This window comes from Agelaius tricolor, unplaced genomic scaffold (genome assembly GCF_023055355.1).
Source record: "Agelaius tricolor isolate 1412-34295 unplaced genomic scaffold, bAgeTri1.0.p SCAF_25, whole genome shotgun sequence".
NCBI lineage: Eukaryota > Metazoa > Chordata > Aves > Passeriformes > Icteridae > Agelaius > Agelaius tricolor.
This window is the reverse complement of record NW_027269285.1, coordinates 4,937,242-4,955,262: the sequence shown is the minus strand read 5'-3', so window position 1 is coordinate 4,955,262 and position 18,021 is coordinate 4,937,242. Positions and strand designations below refer to the sequence as shown.

Genomic DNA, 18,021 nt, shown 5'->3' with positions numbered 1-18,021 from the left:
AGCAACGTTGCAGGAGTCAGAAAGGCTATTTGTGGATTTAAGGCACTGGTTTCCATTACAGACCCACAAATGGTTTTGATCCAGAGCACACTGAGATACTTGCCCTGGGCCAACTTGGCATAAATCAATATAAAAATACTTATGACCAGGAACAGATCATTTTCCCTTCGTAATTCCCACAGTTTGGAAAGTTCTGCTTTGCACAGGTAATCACATGCTAGTGGCAGGCAGAAATCCTCAGCCTAAGAGGTGGCAGCAATAAACAACATGCAAGGGCTTCCCTGTCTACTCCTCTATATTCTTTGTGCCAGCTTTTCCTAGAGGATTGGGAATGGGATTAGCCCTGGAGACTTACGAGTAGTCCATGTCTTCTGGTCCTGGGAAAGGCTCCAGGGGCCAGTTGAAGAAGCAGTTGAGGAAAACGAGTCCTGCACAGCTTGCCCAGACAAGCAGGATAAGGATGAAGGAGACCCCAAAGTCATAGATAACCTGGGAATCACAAGGGAATATGGGTTTGGCTACAGGAGCACAAAGATGCTTCAATATTCTTGGAATGAGGTCTGAGAGGAACAGGGAAAGAACATCATGATACACTTAAAATGGGTTAAACTCAAGTGGTAACAAAAACCAGTTTTGTGACAAGGACTTTCTTGGAAAACCAGCAGGAATCTCCCTGCACACCTGAGACTGCAGTGAAACAGCCCTGGTTCAGAACCAGGTGATCTATCCAGGCAGCCCAGGTGACCATCTCGTGTCCCTTCAGTGCCATCTGCCAGCCATGAATTGTGTTCAAAGCCAACCATTGGTGACCATCACACAGATAAAATACACATTTGTGTATTACAAATATATATAGACACACAACTTAGAGATTAACAAAGCAATCTTTTCTAAAACAAAAACTTTAGTTTTTCACTTCTACTTAGCACTTCTAAAGTTTTTTATCTGCTTCACTCTTGAGGCAGTCACTTGGGAAGTCTCTAATACAGACAGGAACTGAATCTTGCAAATGCACATCCCTAAAAAAGAGCTTTAGCAAATAGCCCCTCTTTCTTTCCACTTTATTGCTAAACAGGGCAAGACACCAGCACAACACCACCAGTGACAAGCCTTGATCCCACAGCCTCACCTTGATTCCTGGGAAAGTCACAGCAGAGGAAGCATAGGAGCCAATCATCAGAGCAATGAACGTGGAACGAAGGTCCCCAAACATGTTGGGCAGCTGGGGAGAGAAAGGAACATCAGCTGGAGCAGGAATGAGGCTCCCTCATGGAGATATTGGCATTTAGGATTAATTCTCCTGGATACCAGAATGTGAAGCAGCCAGTTTTACTTAGGCATGACTTAGCTCTTCAAGATATTACTCTGCAGGTTTCACTGGTGTCTCCAGAGACAGGGAATGTCTACAGCCCAAGATTTATGTGCTTACTGATGCTGCTTCTTTCCAGACTGACAGCATATTTTGCATCATTCACTTTTAGCACAGGAGCATTTGCTCCAGCTCTTGTGCTTTCTTTAAAAGTTCCTTACCCCAAACCTTTAGCCACCACTTTTCCTCTCCCACAAACATGTGCCCAAATTCTGTTTATCACCTTTTTAGCCAAGGATTGTTAGACACAGGCTGCAATCTTTAACACACCCTGCAACACCTTGAACTGCCAGCTTTGTTTATGCACCTTGGGTCAGCACCCAAATCCTTTGCAGCAGACCAGAAAGTTCCTGTTATAACAAGAAGGAACAGAGACAAGCACAAACAGTGCTGCTGTTTGCATTTCCATTTCTAGCCATCTCCAAGGCTCCTTCTGTGGCAGCAGACTCTCTCTGCTGATCATTTCTGCATCACTGGGATGGCTCAGATGCCTCAGCACACTATCCCAGAGCGAGGTGCAGGGAAGGAGTCACAAACACCAGATACCCAAGGATTTATCACTCAGCACAGCTACTGAGCTCTGCAGCAGGCAACACAACATTGCTACTCCTGCCATCCACCCCCTTCACTGCCTGGGCTCCCATCAGGTGTGCTGGCACTGCTGAGAGCAGACCAGGCTGGTTCTGCAAGGAGCTGTTGGGAAAGCAAAGCTCTCAGCAAGGACAGGCAGCAGCAGCTCACAGCAACCACTTCTGCCACCTGAACAGCAAAATCACTCCCAGGATGGCTCACCAGCCCTGCTTCCACTCAAGATCCAAAGGCAGAAACAGCAGGAGACCTTCCTACTCTGCTGGGAAAGGAAGAATCCCCTGTTTTCCTAAGTAAACAGAAGTGAACAAGTTTACATCACTCACTAATGCTGTCCTGGAAACTGGAAAGTAAAGGGAGAAACACTGAAGTTGTAAGGCTATGGAGAGCTGGGCTGGCACCTCCTGAAGCTGGTCAATGGGCAGAGATTCTGCTGCAGCCTGGCAGATTTCCCTCCCACCTCCTTTTTTTTGGGTCACTTACTCCCCAAATTCACTTGAGCATCACTACCACGTCAGCCTCAGAGGACCTCAAAGCAGGACACTGCAGATGCCTTCTAGGACTGAAAGCACGAGCGGCCCTTTTTCTGTGCAAAGAGGCTGCTGAACAAAAAGATCCAGACAACATCAACCTGAGCAAGCAAGTGCTGCCATCACACTCCCCTTGCAGAGCTGAAAAACAAACCCATCTTTCCCAGGAGCAGCATATAAGGCAAGCAAATCTGGCTTGTGTCAGGGCGTGTTTACAAGGCAGGAATATTCCTGAGCAGGAGCACTCCGGGACCCATCTGGCTGTTTATCATCCCTGTGCCTCACTGCAGAGCTTCCTATGCACTGCAGCCTGCAGGTCCTCACATAACCCCAGGCTGGGCAGCAGCAGTGATGTGCTGAGCCTGATGCTGCCCTGGAGGAGGAGGAGGAGGAGGAGGAGGAGGCAGAAGAGCTGTGCTGCTCTGCAGAGCATCCCCACACCCATCGCCCCGCATGCGGGAGAGCTGCCAGCAGGCTGCTCCCGGGAGCTGCAGACAGGAAACAGCTCAAGGATCCAAAGGTCTGTTACCAGGCACTGGAAAATCTCCTCTTGGAAGCACTGCCCTCGATTTACACACTCCCAGCAAGCAGCATCTGCCGAGTGCAATAGCTGAGGGTTGTAAAAAGGGCTGGTCGCTGTCACCAGGATGGGCATTTGTTTCATCCCAAACACCCCAAACTTAAAATAACGTCCAGAAATGACAACAAAACTGCTGCTCCTGCTGGGGAGCTCAGGGCAGGGCAAGAGCTGCACAAACACAGCTGCTTCTTGGCAAGGGCTGGTTTTCCCCAGAGATCCAGAGTCCACAAAAAGCTTTTTTCATACAGCAGGAAAGGAACTTCCAGGTGGATCCTCCTGCTCTGAGGGCTACTGGAGACACAGAACAGGAAGCCACAAACAGGAGAACCCGAGGCTGCTTCTGCCTTGATTGGGACAGAAGTCCTAGAAAGGCTAAAGATTTCCTCAAATCCAATTTGGCACCCAGCAAGCAGCTAGATTAAAAAAATTGGACAGAAGAGATTTAATGTCTTATCCAGCCCAATCAAAGCAGAAACTGCCGACACTGAGCACTTGGGAGGGACAGAAATGTGGGACTACCTGGAGGGGCAGAGGGGGAAAAGGGGGAAAAGTCTTGAAGAGTTCAAGAGCAGAAAACCTCTCAGACTGAGCCAGCACTGGCAGTGCCTGTGCAGGTCTCACCTAAAGACCAGCTACAAAAACAACATGCAATATTTACCAAGTCATTTTTCATGCTGTCTTTATACTAGCAAGCATTGGAAAAAATGAACCACAGAGAGGAGAAAAAAAAAAAAAAAGGCAATAAAAAACACCAGCCATGGAGCAAGTGAGCTCTGTTTTTCTGCCACCAAAAAGGATCTAATCCTCATTCTGATCTCATCCCCGCAGGCCAGAAGTGACTCCTCCAGCAACTTCTGCCCATTCTGGTATGACAGCTCCAATTCTGCAAGACCTATGACGACAGAAACTCTTAAGCCTCTTGTTTAAAGGTCACTGACACTCAATGCAATATTAACTTTATGCCCTGTCACAAAGACACTCCGTGAATGTTGCCCAACGTAACTGTTTTTTACTGGAGTCCTTTACTGCAGGTCTGTAATCCTAAACTGATAAATCATTTCCTCTTGCAGATTTTTTTTTTTTTCCTCATCTGCCCTACAGTGAGTTTATAATAATTTATATTGTTTTCCAGCTTTTCTCTGGAGACATTCCATATACAGAAAACAGCACAGCATTGCTACCAAAGCCCGTTTCCCTCCTCTTGCAAGGATTGTTTGAAAGAACAGAAAAAAAAAAATCAAGGCATTGAGAACTAGACTACTGAAAAATGGTATTTTTGTTCAATTAAACTTTGTTTTCCTATTGGGGGTGTGTTTGGAAGTTACACAGACACTAAAAATATGTTCTGCAGGAAAGCCTCAAACTGCCCCCTTTGCCCAAAGCATATGGAAACTCCTGTTCCCATTCTCCAACAAACAAAAGCTCACAGAGCCCTAAGTTTTCCTAATATTTCCAAGCAAAAAAGATTCCCTACACAGAAATGTCCCCCCCCCTCTGATTAAAGGGGGCTGTTTGCAGCAGAAAATCAGAGCAAAGCAGCTGTAATTCTTTGAAAGGAAAACAGGACAGAGAACAATCTATAAAAGGCTCTTTGTGGTAATTTATCACACATGTTTATTTCTTTGCATGAAATAGCTTCGGAGCAGAAGCAGAGCCAGATTCCTGTGTTGCTGTCAGAGCCACCAGCACAGATCTGTTTCCATTTCCAATCTTCACTGACATTGGCCAAGACCAAGTCACGAGGCAGAAATCTCCCCTCTGCATTTTAACAACAGGCACAGGCTGACCTTGTTCCCAGAACTGGGAAGCCTTTGCTGGCTGCCCCCTCCTCCCCAAGCCACAGCCCAGGCACCCAGGAGCAGCAGCTTGTTTTGGCTCCACAGCTTGCCATGTGCTTTCATGATACCCTGGGGACTTGTTGCTGGAAAAGAGGCAAAACTCAAGAGGCAAAGCTTTGTGGAGCACTGTCCCAGGCTCTAATCCTCAGAGATCCTGTTTATCCCTGCCTGAGGGTCCCTGCCACCAGATCACACTGTGTCCCGGGAGGTGTCAACACCTGACACCCCACGGGCTGGGATTCAGGGACACCCTGCCAGGAAGCAGCAACCAGAACCTGCCTGGGGTGGCTGAGGACCATGGCACCAGTGGGTCTGACCCGTTTCCTGGAGCAGCTCAGGTCACCTGCAGCTGGCAGGAGCAGGGAGTCACCTTGCTGTGACTTGTGCACGCAGCCAGCGCCTGTGGCAGCCAGCCCCAGCTCCCCTGGCACCGGGAGGAGCAGGGCTCATCATCTCCTTGGTAATGAACGTCCTTACAAAGGTCTCTGGAGTGTCCCCTTTCAGCGTTCAGCCCGTCCCCTGCCGGGCACAGGGCGGAGCACGGCACAGCGTGTTCAGGGCACAGCCCATGAGCTCGTCCCTGGGTCCCTCCCTCGCCTGTCTCCAGGGGCCACAGCTGGAAGGAATCCACAAGGCATCACCCTGTGACAGCAGAAGATGGTTCTTGACACAGCAAGTGCAGCTTGCAGGCAGAGTGGTAAAGCTGTGAGCTGCCAACAGCCAACATCCAGCTGGTTCTAACAGGCAGCAGCACAGCTCTGCTGTGGTGCAGGTAAAGGAGTGTTTCCCTCCCACTTGAGGCTATTTTTAATGACATTCACACGCCTCAGGTACCAAAATGCCTCTGAGCAGCTGCACAAGCAGCTACACCTGCCTGTGGATTGGAGAAGTCAGGCCTGAAGCCACCCCAGCTCTTTGCAGAACACGCTGAGGGGATGGGCTCCACCTGAGGCATCTGTGTGGCCTCACAGCATCCCTGACTCCTTCAGAGCTCCCCAAGGCTTGGATCTCCTCTTGGAGGAGCTGACCTTTTTCCTGCTGCTGCTCTTCCTTGGCACTGCAGAACTGGCTCACTAATGAGGGCACTAACAAGTGGCTTTGCTTACTTCTGCTGCTAAAAGCCACAGCACACTCAATCTATTCCTGCCCTATCCTGCCCTCACTCCTATCATCACCAGTGGGTCTAAAATAATCTGTGACCCCTTAATAATCACCTAGAGAGACAATAATCAATGCTGGCAGCAGCAGGATGGGAATCCTCTCCTCTCACACAGCACTACTGATGTGCTCCTCTATTCCTTGCTTTTATTTGAAGCAGGATGACAATTGGCCCACAGTTCCTTGGGGTCACAGCCAAGGCTCCCAGTGAAGAGCACCACATATGAAGGAGAGAGGAACATCTGCACAGAGGTCTGAGAACTTTGAATACATGAAAGCAACAGGAGCAGCAAAACCACAGTACACAGAGTGCTCTCTAAAGCCAGCCTGTGCCAAATTTATGTCTCAGGACCTCAGCCAGTGTCTAAGCCCTGTTAAATTAGAGGTAACTTTAACAGGAAGTTTTACTTTAGCAGCAAGTTCAAGGTAGTGCAGTTGAAATCTGAGAGTTTTTAACTACAGCTCAGGGGAAAAAAAAATTAAAAAAAAAAAAATCAGTGCTTCCCAGGCTTGTTTTCTGGGCGACTTTCCACCCAGCCCTGCTTGAGCCACACTAACAACAATCAGGGTAATGAGGCAGAAAATAAAGCAGTTATTTGGAGAATGATACTGCTTCTGCCTCCAGGCAGAAAGAACCCCAAAACATAGAGATCCAGCTGACAGTTGTTGACCTAAGCTTTCCATACAATCCTGAACATATCCAAGTGGGCTGTGCACACCCAACAGCACAGCATTTCTAAGGAAGCCTGTGAGGGACTCCCACCCTTCTGAAAAGCAAAACCTTTTGTGATCAAGAAGAACCATGGGGCAAGATGCACACTGTGCTTGCAGAAAGCTGGTCATACCCAGCTGCAAGGGTTTGTGCCCTGCTGACTCTTCCTGCACTGTGTCAATGCTAAATCCAGTGCAAACACACCTCCAGCCTGTGCCAAGCAGCTGAGCACTGCATGTACAGGCACATTATGAGCCCTAGACAAAAACACTTCCTTTTTTCTCCCCACCTTCACCTGAGATACAAAGGGCAGGTGAAAAAAAAAAACAAAGACAAAAACAAAAAAAAAAACCGATTGGGGAAAACAAGCTTTAGAATAACAACCAAGGACTCGCTCCCAAGGGTGACTGACCCTTTGTACCAAACACAAACACGTGCTATTCAAGCCACAGGCAGAAGATCCACTCTGCTGCTGCCTGCCAGCCCAGCTCACAGCCACAGTGAGGGACAGAGCAGTCAGGTAGTAACTCTTCACTTACCGTGAGTGATGTGAAGGTCATGCACATCCCACCAAAGCCATTCAGAGCCAGGGCAATGAATATCAGCACAGACAGAGCTGCAACAATAAAAAACCTGCCCTCAGCTCCCACTGGGGTGCAGAGGGAAAGGAGACAGAGCCCTAAAGGCTTTGGTCCTGACATGTGGGAACCACTGTGGATCCACACCCTCAGGACATGTCACCAGCCATCTCCCCAGCCACACAGACCAGCAGGGACAGGGCTCTCCTCCAAGGCAGCTCAGAGGGGATGGAAGGGTTCCTTCTCTCTAAAGCACAGACTTGCTGATGCAGCTTGTCTGGTGGGTCTCAAAAGGAAGATTGGCTTGAACAAACAATCCAAAGGGTCATTCACTATCTGCTCTTGAGCAGCCAGCTCCATCTACCTCTGCTAAAAAAGCCAATTACACTTTGGGTGCTATTACCTATTTCCCAACCCTGAAAAAGCCAGGAACTCAGTTGGAATTGCTCCTTTACAGGAGCTGGCCCTGCCCAAACACAAAATCAAGAGACCTGGGTATCTCAGACATTTGGCCCTTGCTGCACTCTCCACTTGTTGTGAAACACCAGCCCTCCCCAGAGCCACTTAGCTCCTTCAGCCTGGCTGATTGCTTGGCTTGTGACCCCAGTACAGCACTGGGGGGCTGACAGTTTGAACTTTGCTTCCCCAAAAACCCCAAACCAGAGCCCTGCAACGCTCCCAGCTCAGCAGAAAGATGCCAACTTACAGTCGGGGTTACTGGCACCGTACGCAATCAGCACACAGGACACGGCAAAGCAGGCACTGCAAGGGAACCAGAGCCATCAGTTTCTCACAAACAGCCCTACCCACAGTCAATTACAGCTGCTTCCACCTCCTCAGCATCTTGCAGGGCACTTTCTGTAAGAGGGAAGCTGGCAATTTGGAAAGAAAAATCCAGGGAAATACCCACATCTTACTGGCAAACAAGTATTACAGGCAAGCCTTGCACAAGGGCTGGGGCAGGAACGTTTCCTCCCAGCACTGACACAGCTCTGGCTGGACCCAAATTCCCACTGGTTTTCCAGCACAGTTTTTCCAGCCCTCACCTCAGGGTGACCAAAGGCAGCAGCAGCAGCAGCTTTTGTCCTGAGCCCCAGCACTCAACTCCTCTCTGGCAGGGTCTGACTCAGAGACTTGCCCTGTTTTTCCCACTCTGCCCACAGGCCAGTTTGGTTTCTAACCAAGTTCACCACATTAAAATTGTGACAGTTAAAACAGTGCTGGGGTCCAGTGATCCCAGAAGTCACTAATCCCTCTGTGCCATGACAGAAGCAGTTGACAACCTCGCTGTTTGAGGCAGAAAGCAACACACCACATGGAAGAGAAGGGCCCTGGGAAAGGCAACAGGACATGTTTATCCCTGAGTTAACTCCCCAGCCTGCAAGCAATGATGTAACATCTTGGTTTTGTGCCTCTCAGGACATAGCTCCCAGCCCAAGGAGAAAGCTACCCTCCCTGACTCACAAATGACTCTGCTCTTCCTCCAGGCTCCATCTGGACAGGGATCACAGAGCAGCACTGCAGAGCTGAAGCGTGGACACCAAGTCCCAGGCCCTTCCCTTATGGAGCAATCCACTGTGCTGGCTGAAATCACCCCAGAGCTGCTCTGCTGTCCTGTGCACATCCCAGTCCCATCCCTCAGACACTTCCCAAGGCTGCAGGGAGCCCACAGCACCCAGCCAGGGTGGGGAGCTGAGCCCTCAGCCCCCGCAGGCCCTGCACACCCACCTGCCCAGCAGCCGCAGCTTGCGGGGGCCGTACTTGTCCATGACAATTCCCAGGGGCAGGGTGATGGCACTGAGCAGGAAGGAGCCAATGGTGAAGGCCAAGTTCAGCATTTCATCCTGGGCGTTGCAGGAAGGCCATTTGTGCTCTGAAGCTGTGCTGTTGTCGAGCTCAGAGATGTTGGTGGTGGTCTCTACACGGGGTGAGAGAGGACAGTGTGTTAGGATGAGACTTAAAATGCTGCAGGGAGGAGGGAAGGGAAAAGCCCTGCTGGGTATATGCCCTCCACAGTGCAGTTTTTATTCTAATCAGTGAGAAATGGAGAAGCAGAGCAGCAGAAGGGTGAGGGAAACCTGATGAGCTCTGCTTTGAACAGGAAAAAGCAGCCATGAGACAGATATCCCACGTAGCAGCAGGGTAAAAACCCAGGGATGGAGATTCATTAATTTATTAAAACAACTATACAGCAATGGCCTGGCAATTACAGGACACTAAACCCTGCTAAACCCAAAGGGATACAAAAATAAGGTCCTCCTAATCTACAGCTGTCATGTTCTCAGAGATCTTTTCCCTTACAAAACTAACGACAGCTACAGCCAAATCAGTTATTTTGGTTCCAGACACCAGGCTGACAAGGCCTGGCACTGAGCAGCAGCCTGCTCAAATGAAAAGCTTCCTACCCTCACTGCAGGCATCAGGATGAAGAATGGCTTTGCAGCAGCCACCCTGCTTTGACTGTCCTGGCTCTGAAAAATCCTTCCTGGATTTAACTACCCTGTTCCCAGGGGGGCTGGCAGCTCACCTGCCTTCTCTGTTTTTTTAGAGCATCGATGCATCTTTAAGTCCTACCCTGTAATTAGCATTTTCTATTCTTTCAAAATGGGTTTAGGTCACACAGATCAATTATATCCCCAGCTTTCTGTTCTTCTGTTCTTGCCCTTACATGAGGAACTCTGCATGCAAACTCCCACGCTGAACAGAGCCCACGTTGTGTAACCAAGACAGAAACAGGACAGTTCAAAAAAAAAACAAGAAAGGAAAGAAGTTCCCTTTTACTGCCTCATGTCAGCTCTTCTCCTGTTACATGCCTATCCCAAGGCTGCTTACAATTCCTCGAGTGAGCTGTGTGCCTTCAGACTGCCATTAACTCACAGCTCCAGTGCTCTCCAGCTCTCCTCCTCCCAACACTTATCTGGAACCTTTGCTGCTATGACAAAGCACTTGCTCTCATGCTGCTGCTGCAAGCCAGTGATATAAAACACTCTCCTTCTTATTTAATAATTGATCTGACAAAGTTCAGTAGCAAAGGAGGAACAGAGGGAAGTCACCGACAGAACCACCAGCAGGAAGTGAGGCTGGAGATTCCCAGCAAGCCCAGGTTGGTTTAGTTAATTAGCAGGAATCCCTCATGTGCCAGTGGCTTCCCATTCCCTGCTTGCTGTGGCTGGTGGGGGAGATCCCCATGGCTGCTCTGTGTTAGCTCTGGAGGTGGCACAGCCCCACCTTGCCCCTCCCTCCCTTCTACTCAAACCCCAGCTCCTCCACAGTTACTGGTTTCACCCTGGCTCTCCCAGCTGCCCTAAACCACCCTCCCAGCTTTGTGTCCACTGCAAACAAACCTTGCTCCACCTTCCTGCCTTCAGGTATCAGCAGGAATTCAGGCACTGATATGTGAGGACTTGGAGCTGCCTCTGTCCCCTCCCAGCACTCCAGGGAAGGCTGGGGCATTTCTCCCCATTTACATTGCTCCCATCAGCATCTTTGCTAAGATTGCTTCAAACTGCCTGTGTTCCTTTCCACTGCCATGTGCTCCTGACTGATAACTTAATCTGCCCCTTCTCTTGTGCTGTTAGTCATGGATAGCCAGAGTAAGCAACAAATATCCCCAAAATGTCACATGTGCCACCAGCAGCATCTCCTCTGCACGGAGGGCAGTGCACTGAGGCACTGACCCGAGTCACATCCTTAGAAATCAGTCCTGGACAGACTTTGGGAGCCTGTCTGCAGTTTTCACCCACAGCATCAAGGCTTTTGGGCTCTCCACAAAGATAAATTCATAGGAAACAGATGTGGGTGAGAGGTGAAACTCGGGAAAACAAGGAGGAGGGGGGGAATTGACAAAGTAGTAGCAGTTTCCCTGTGTCAGCACTCTCCAGAGATAGCTCAGCTGATGAGTGGAAGGAGGGTGGAGGGACATGAACAGTGCAGTGACCTTATAACTTCTGCACGTGTTAAAGCCTCAGTAACCCTCCCCACACAGAGATCTCCAAGCAGGAATACTCAGCCTTTAAAGTTGGAGAACACAAATTCCTGTTCATGTTTGGATGTGGTCACTGCTGTGTGCCCCCAAGGAGCTCACACAGCACACACCATGATGAGTGTGCATGAGGTGAGGACACAGCTCACGAACAGCAAAGGAATTTGCCCCTCTTTGCACACTGGAAAGCTGGGAATGGACACCAAACTTCACTCCCTGCCTGTACCAACCACCTTGTTTACAGCTGCTGGGTGCCAGCTCCAAGGAGGGGCCAGGCAACAGCACTATGTGGAAATACAAATTGTTTGTGAAAATAGAAGCAGCCCCTGAGCAACAAGAGAAGATCCACTGAGGCGTAATGGAAATGATTCCAGCAGCCCTTGGCACCCTGACATCCCCTGATCCTTTGAGCCACCTCCATAAATAGCACATTTTGGAAGGGCTGCAGGTGTGTGCTGCAGGCACAAGGTCCAGCCAAGAGCAGGCTCATCCATGAGCAGGGATTTGGGTGCCAGCAGCTCGTTGGCACAGGACAGCGAGTGGCAGCACAGGACACGCAGCCAGGAGGGGCTTAATGGGCAGAGAACCTGCCTAACTACTCACCTACCCCATGCACCTGGCTACAGCAAACTGCAGCTTCCCCTCAATCACAGCTCAGGTCCCGGTCCAGATCGGTGCGTGCCACACTCCCAAATCTCCTGTGTGCCTGGCTCCATCTGGAAAACTGCTCTGGGCAAGGACTGGCTCTGTGCCCAAGGTGGTGCCCTCCCCAAATCCTCTTGCCAAGTCCGACTGCATGCAGCACTCGAGGTGTCACACCCGGGCAAGGCAGCAGCACGGGGGCTGTGCTCACTCACTGCTGCCTCACTGACAAGCCAGCAGAAGCTACAAGTCTTTACCAGCAATTACAAGAACATTGCTGCCTATTTTTACAGCACTCCCCACACAAGCAGCAGGATTTCTACTGCCCAATTAGTAGTTCAAGTTACTATTTAAAGAATGACAGCTTAGGTAAGGAGAAGGCTGCCTGGGTAATCATTTATGTCAAGATCATCGCTGGGATTTGTTCAGGCTGGAACATTCAAAGCCATCCTTTCTCCAAGCAGCAGGTCAATCATTAACTGCTCTTCACTGACCTCTTCAAATCCCAGGCACACACACACCCCACATTACCAGAGGAACGAGTCTGGCTTTTCCAGCAGTGACTGCCATCTCAGATGGCAGAGAGCAGCTTTCCTTTCATCTTATTGCATGGAGCAGACTGAGTCAAACAGGCAAGACACCCCCAGCCACCCTGACAATAGCTCTGTCACAGCCTGCACACTCTCATCTTTCTCCTCTTTTTTTTTTTTTTTTAAGAAGAAAAAAAATGGAGGGAAAAAAAAAAAAAAACAGAAATCAAGGGCAAAGAACAGGGAGTATTGGTTTAAAAAAATAGCACACTGAAAGACATGTGCAAACAACTGATTCTGCAGTCTGCCCACATAAGAACATGTTTTCTCTTTTTAGGATGGTGTCATACTTCTGGGAACTGGGAGGAGATGTTCTTGCTTTGTACCACTGCAAAAGCAATTTATTCGGGTTTCCCTGCCCTTCCACTTGCACTTGCAGGACCCCCTCTCTGGGTGCCTGAAAGCTTCATGTGACCAAGGCACAGTCCCAGTTAACCTCCCCTTCTCTCCCCAGCTGTGGTTTCATTTTGCAGCTGCTCTCAGCCAGCACCTTCCCACGACAGCTGCTGATCAGCACAGTGTGTTTCCTGTACAAACTGACTATTTACCACCTTCACTCTTTTCCTGTTTACAGCCTCACACGTGCAGCCCTTCCACAAATCCTAGCTGTCATATCTGCCCAGATTGTGAGGGACCTTGAGACTGCAAGTTCCCCACCCAGAGCTCAGATAAATATGGGAAAAGAGCTGTAAGGCAGCACCTTCCCCCTTTGACCACGTCAGGGCTCGTTAACTCACTGTAAGTGAATTAGCTTATCATCCCTTTGGTACTCTGCAGCCCTGTCTTAGAGGAAAGCCCTCTGTGCCCCTTATCTCTGCTCTTTGTGAGCAGATTATCAAGTTCAGGACATTTCTCTTTCTTCAAGCATGTTTCAGACCTAAGCGTTCAGCTTCCCAATCCCAGAAACATCATAGCAAGGCAAGGCCCTGGACTGATCAAATTCCCTCAGAGCTGATAAGGCCCAGAACGGTGATAAAGACTGTGGAGTCAGCACTTGCACGAATAAAAGATGCTGCTTCAGTTGGTTAAAGGCCAAGTAGTAGTGTAGTAAAATTAAAATGGGAACAAAGTGCTACTAGCAGGCTCCTTGTCAGCGAATTTCAAGCATACCTCAGGAGGTGGCCCAGCGGGTACAACCCCCCACTCCAGCCCTGTTGCACAACTGCTCTAAAAATATTTTGTTATTTCGGATTTTTTCCCCCCCAGGTGTCCATCTCCACCCTCATGTTACTGAGTTAAGAGTCCATTGGACCCCACATTTGTCCAATGGGTGAGTAAAATCCAACACGAGGAGCCAAGGGCAAGCAAGGGATTCAACAGGGAGACAAGGAGTCCCTCATGAACTGCAGCACTTTCTGGGCAGCTGCTGTTACCTTCAGAGAAGAGCCTGCAGAAGGGACAAGGTCTAGTTTTGCCTTTCATTGGAAAGCATCACAAAGTACAAGAGCTTATGCTGACAAACTGAAAGCCCTGCCAAGAACCTTTGGCTCATTAGGAAAATTCTATTTTTTTTTTTCCTTTGCAATACTTGCATGCCCACAGCAGCATTAGGAACAACAAGTGCCCAAAGGCTACTAGTCATGATTTGTTTGCACCAGCCTTCCAGCCAAGTTGGCTGCAGGATTCAATAGGTTACACTGAAAAAGGCAACCATTGGGTCACCCTAATGGCAGCAAAGGGAAAACTCCGTTTGGGGCTGGTCATTGAGAGCCTCCACACGCTTGGAGCCAGGAGTCTTCCCCACAAAACTCTTACAGAGAGGACAAAACCAGAGAAAGGAAAGTGAGTCAGCACAGATTAATGCCCCCACAGCTCATCACAAGCCATCACCGAGTTCAGAAGCGATGGCCAGATATTTGAGGACAATGAGAACATTTGACTGCACAAATTTCTTCTCAGGGATTAAGCTTTCTTGCCTCGGGGCACAGGTTGGCCACAGGGAGGGAGCAGTTGCCCCCAGGGCAGCAATTTCACAGCAGTCCAAACATTTGCATTTTCCCTGTGGTGTGTGGGCACGGGCCAAAAAAAGCCAGAGGTTGCTGAAGAGGAGTGAGGAACTGAGGTGAACCTCAGTGATCTGGGACAAACTGAAAGCAGCCAAGGCAAAGAGCAGGAGGTGGGCCCCCAGTGAAGCTCTTGTCAGCAGAGCACATCTCAGGAAGCAGACAAGCAAATGCCTGCTCGCAGAGACAGTCAGCATTTGCTTATCAGCTCCTCTGTGCTTTATCTGGGTGGCAGAAAGTCTCCACCTGATGGGTTTAATGTGATCACTTGGCTGTGACAAAGTCTCCCTGATGTGGGGAGAACACAGCAGCCTTGAACTGAAGTCCTGCAGGGTCTCCAGGCACTGGGAGTCTCCCTCACACACAGGAGTGCTCCTGGGGACACGAGTGACAGGGACATGCTTGGGAGCACTGCCCTGAGAGCAGAGCACAGGATGGAGACGGAGCTGCCAAACTGCAGCTGATAAAAGGCTCAAACACGTGCATTTTTGCCAGGTGCACCAACCCAGGCCCTGGTACACAAAGCACGGGAGATAAGCAGCTGATGAATGAGCAAAACCATCAGCTGATGAATGAGCAAAATCATCACATCATTCGCAGGTACCTTTGTCTGGACTTTGTTTCCCCACACCTCAGTTTTCCCCCACTGTTCTCAGCCATCACTCAACTGAGGCTCCGTGCACTGATTTCCAACTCTTTTCTCAACTCTCCACCAGCCCCAGATGGGCTGATCCAGTCTCAGCCTCCATCACAGAGCCCAAACTGCCTCTCTTCACTCTGCCCTCCCCTCCTCTGAGCACAGCAAACCCTCAGCCACCACAAACCCACACCACCCCTTTACCTCGGGCTCCTTTTAACCCCACTGACCACCCAAACACTCTGTGGGGTGCACAGTTCTCTCCCTGCCCAGGCTGGAGATAGATGTCCATCTCCAGGCTGTTTTCCCAGGATTACCATTCCCACACCACAGATTTATCTCTCCCTTTCCAGGCTGTCTCTGCAGCAGGGACAGTCACTTCTGGCTGGGGCAGAGGGTAAATCTCCAGCCCTCACAGAAACACAGCCTGGTTTGAGCACATCCTGGGTGCTTGAAGGAGAGGAATGACCAGCAGTATTTAATTCTGCAAATTCTCCTCTACAGCAGCACTGGATTGCCCTGATATAATTGCCACCCATGCTCCTTGTAGGACAAAGTTCCTCTTATAAACCCAGGACAGCCTCCCCAAAAATCACCATCCTCCAGAGCTCTTGAAGAGGAAGAGCTCATGGCCAAGTAGAAAAGGCCATCCAGAAAAGTTCTACCCCATCATTAAAGCTCCTTTTCCCAGCCACCCTACAAAACAACAGCACCTACAGGCACACTGCACCATCACAAGGATGCCACTGCCTTTAGGAAGGAGCACAAATCCCTTTCCTTCTCCCCTGGGATCAGCATGGAGCTCAGCCCTCCTCCAACCACTTCCACACCACCCCGCAGCAGGGAACCACACCAGCCAACCTCAGCAGCACCTTACCCCTACACAAGCCCAAAAAACGCTTACCTAGGCCGTAGCACAGGTAGGAATAAAACCCTTCTGCCTTCAGCATGATGAGCAGGGACCCCCAGCCCAGCAGGACGGCAGAGAAGAGCAGGTTCTCGATGATGGCTGTGAACGCCATCCACCAGCGCCGCCGGTGCGCCGTGGCCAGCGTGGGGGCCATGGCTGCCTGGGGGGGTGCCCTCCTCCTTCAGAGCCTCAAAACCTGCAGGGAGCAACAGCCAGTGAGTCCACACTGCATGAAAAGAAACCCGTGGGTTAAGGGATCTCCTCACGAAGTAGCCAGGCAGAGCTGCCTGCTGGGTGGCAGGCACTCGGGTGCAGAACTGGTTTGTGCAGGTGCCAGCTTGCCAAGGGACCTGCAGGGATGGGGGAGGCACAGGTGCCCTTGAAGAGCCCCTGGGGTGCTCACTCACACACAGGGCTCTGCTCAAGGACTCGGTTCCACTGCCCGAGCACCAGGTATGAGAACGCAGCAAACAGCCCAGAGCCTGCTGCCCCTGCACGGGGCAGGCACTGAGGGAATAAATGCCAGGACAGGACCCTGATGTCCCCACTGCCATCAGGCTGGGATGGGGGACACAGCCCCATATCCCAGCGGTGGCTTTAGAGACCCACCAGGCCTGCTCTGCCCCGTGCAAAAGCACAGACCTGCTCTGCAAGGTGTGTGAGGGGTCTATAAATGCAGTTTGTCACCAATATATCACCAAGGAGCACTTTTTGCTGCCTGCCAGGCCAGCCAGCTGGGAGACACTGCAGCTCAGTGGCATCTCCAGGCTGCCCCAGATGCTGGAGCTGCATTAACTGTGTCCAGCTCCACTTGTGCCAGTCCCTGGAGCCCGCAGGAGCGAGCAAATTGGGGAACACACCTGGCCAAGGGGACAACCCGACCCTGGGGAGCCCCGAGTGTCACAAGGCAGGTGGCCCTTTTGAGCCAAGCTGAGGCTTTTCCCAGCCCAGGCACATCTCAGGCGGCACTGTGGGGAAAGCAGCTGGCCACACAGCCAGCCAGGGCAGCTGCCCTTACTGGGGACACCCCAGCACCGGGTGCTTTGGCAGGACGGGGGTCTGACCCAGCAGCGATGCCTGGGGGCCAGGGCCCCCTCCCAGCCGTAGAAGCCGGTTCAGAGCTCCCCCCCTCACCCACAGCGCAGGCTCGCTGCCCCAGCACAGCCCACAACGCATTTCCTCCATCACCTCCTCCTCCTCTTCCTCATCCCTGCACAGCCCCCTCCCCAGCCCAGCCATCATCCTCTCTGCGACAAGAGCCGCAGCCCGCTGTCCCCGCTGCCAGCGGTCCCCCAGTATCCCCCAGCACAGCCCACTCCCCACATCACCCCCGCAGCATCCCACACCCCCAAGGAGCCCCGCAGCATCCCCTCCCTCCTCGCCATCCAGCCCCCCACCCACGCTCCCCACTCCATCCGCTCTCCCTCCGCCGCCTGCCACTCCTACGCGTGGATGCCCCGATGCCCCCCCACCCTCCCCAGTGCCCCCCTCTCTCTCTCCCATGCACACCCCCGGTGCCCCCGGTGCCGTGCCCCGCTCACCGCCGGTGCCGCGCCCGCTCCGCTCCGCCGCGGTCCCACCCGGGCTTTTTATCCGGCCTCCGAGGCAAAACAGGCGCGCCCGCTGATTGGCCACAGCCTCAGCCAATGGCCGCGCGCGCCGCTGCCGCTGGGGCACGTGCCGGTTCGCGCCCCCCCCCCCACCGCCCCCTCAGGCCCCCGCCTCCGGACCCCCTCACGGGACACCCCCCCCACATCCCCACGGGATCCCCCGGGATCTTAGCCCGGGACCCCCGGGATAGTCCCGATATGCCCCCACGGGATCCCCGATATCTCCTCCCGGGACCTCCCGGTATCTTCTCCTGGGATCCCACAGTGCCCCCCGCTCTCTCCCACCGGTACTCC

The 18,021-nt window shown here is 51.5% G+C and overlaps 1 protein-coding gene across 1 annotated transcript in view; it reads right to left on the bottom strand.

Annotated features, from left to right (window-relative positions):
- SLC43A2 (solute carrier family 43 member 2) overlaps positions 1 to 18,021 on the bottom strand; it is a 32,366-nt gene that overhangs the window by 13,797 nt on the left and 548 nt on the right. Inside the window, exons 2-8 of the mRNA XM_071447753.1 lie at positions 17,659 to 17,715; positions 16,112 to 16,313; positions 9,082 to 9,271; positions 8,060 to 8,115; positions 7,315 to 7,391; positions 1,130 to 1,222; positions 356 to 489 (exon numbers count right to left, since the gene is read on the bottom strand). Of these exons, the coding sequence (XP_071303854.1) occupies positions 356 to 489; positions 1,130 to 1,222; positions 7,315 to 7,391; positions 8,060 to 8,115; positions 9,082 to 9,271; positions 16,112 to 16,271 (710 nt within the window). The 5' untranslated portion in view covers positions 16,272 to 16,313; positions 17,659 to 17,715. The remainder of the gene's footprint in view (positions 1 to 355; positions 490 to 1,129; positions 1,223 to 7,314; positions 7,392 to 8,059; positions 8,116 to 9,081; positions 9,272 to 16,111; positions 16,314 to 17,658; positions 17,716 to 18,021) is intronic.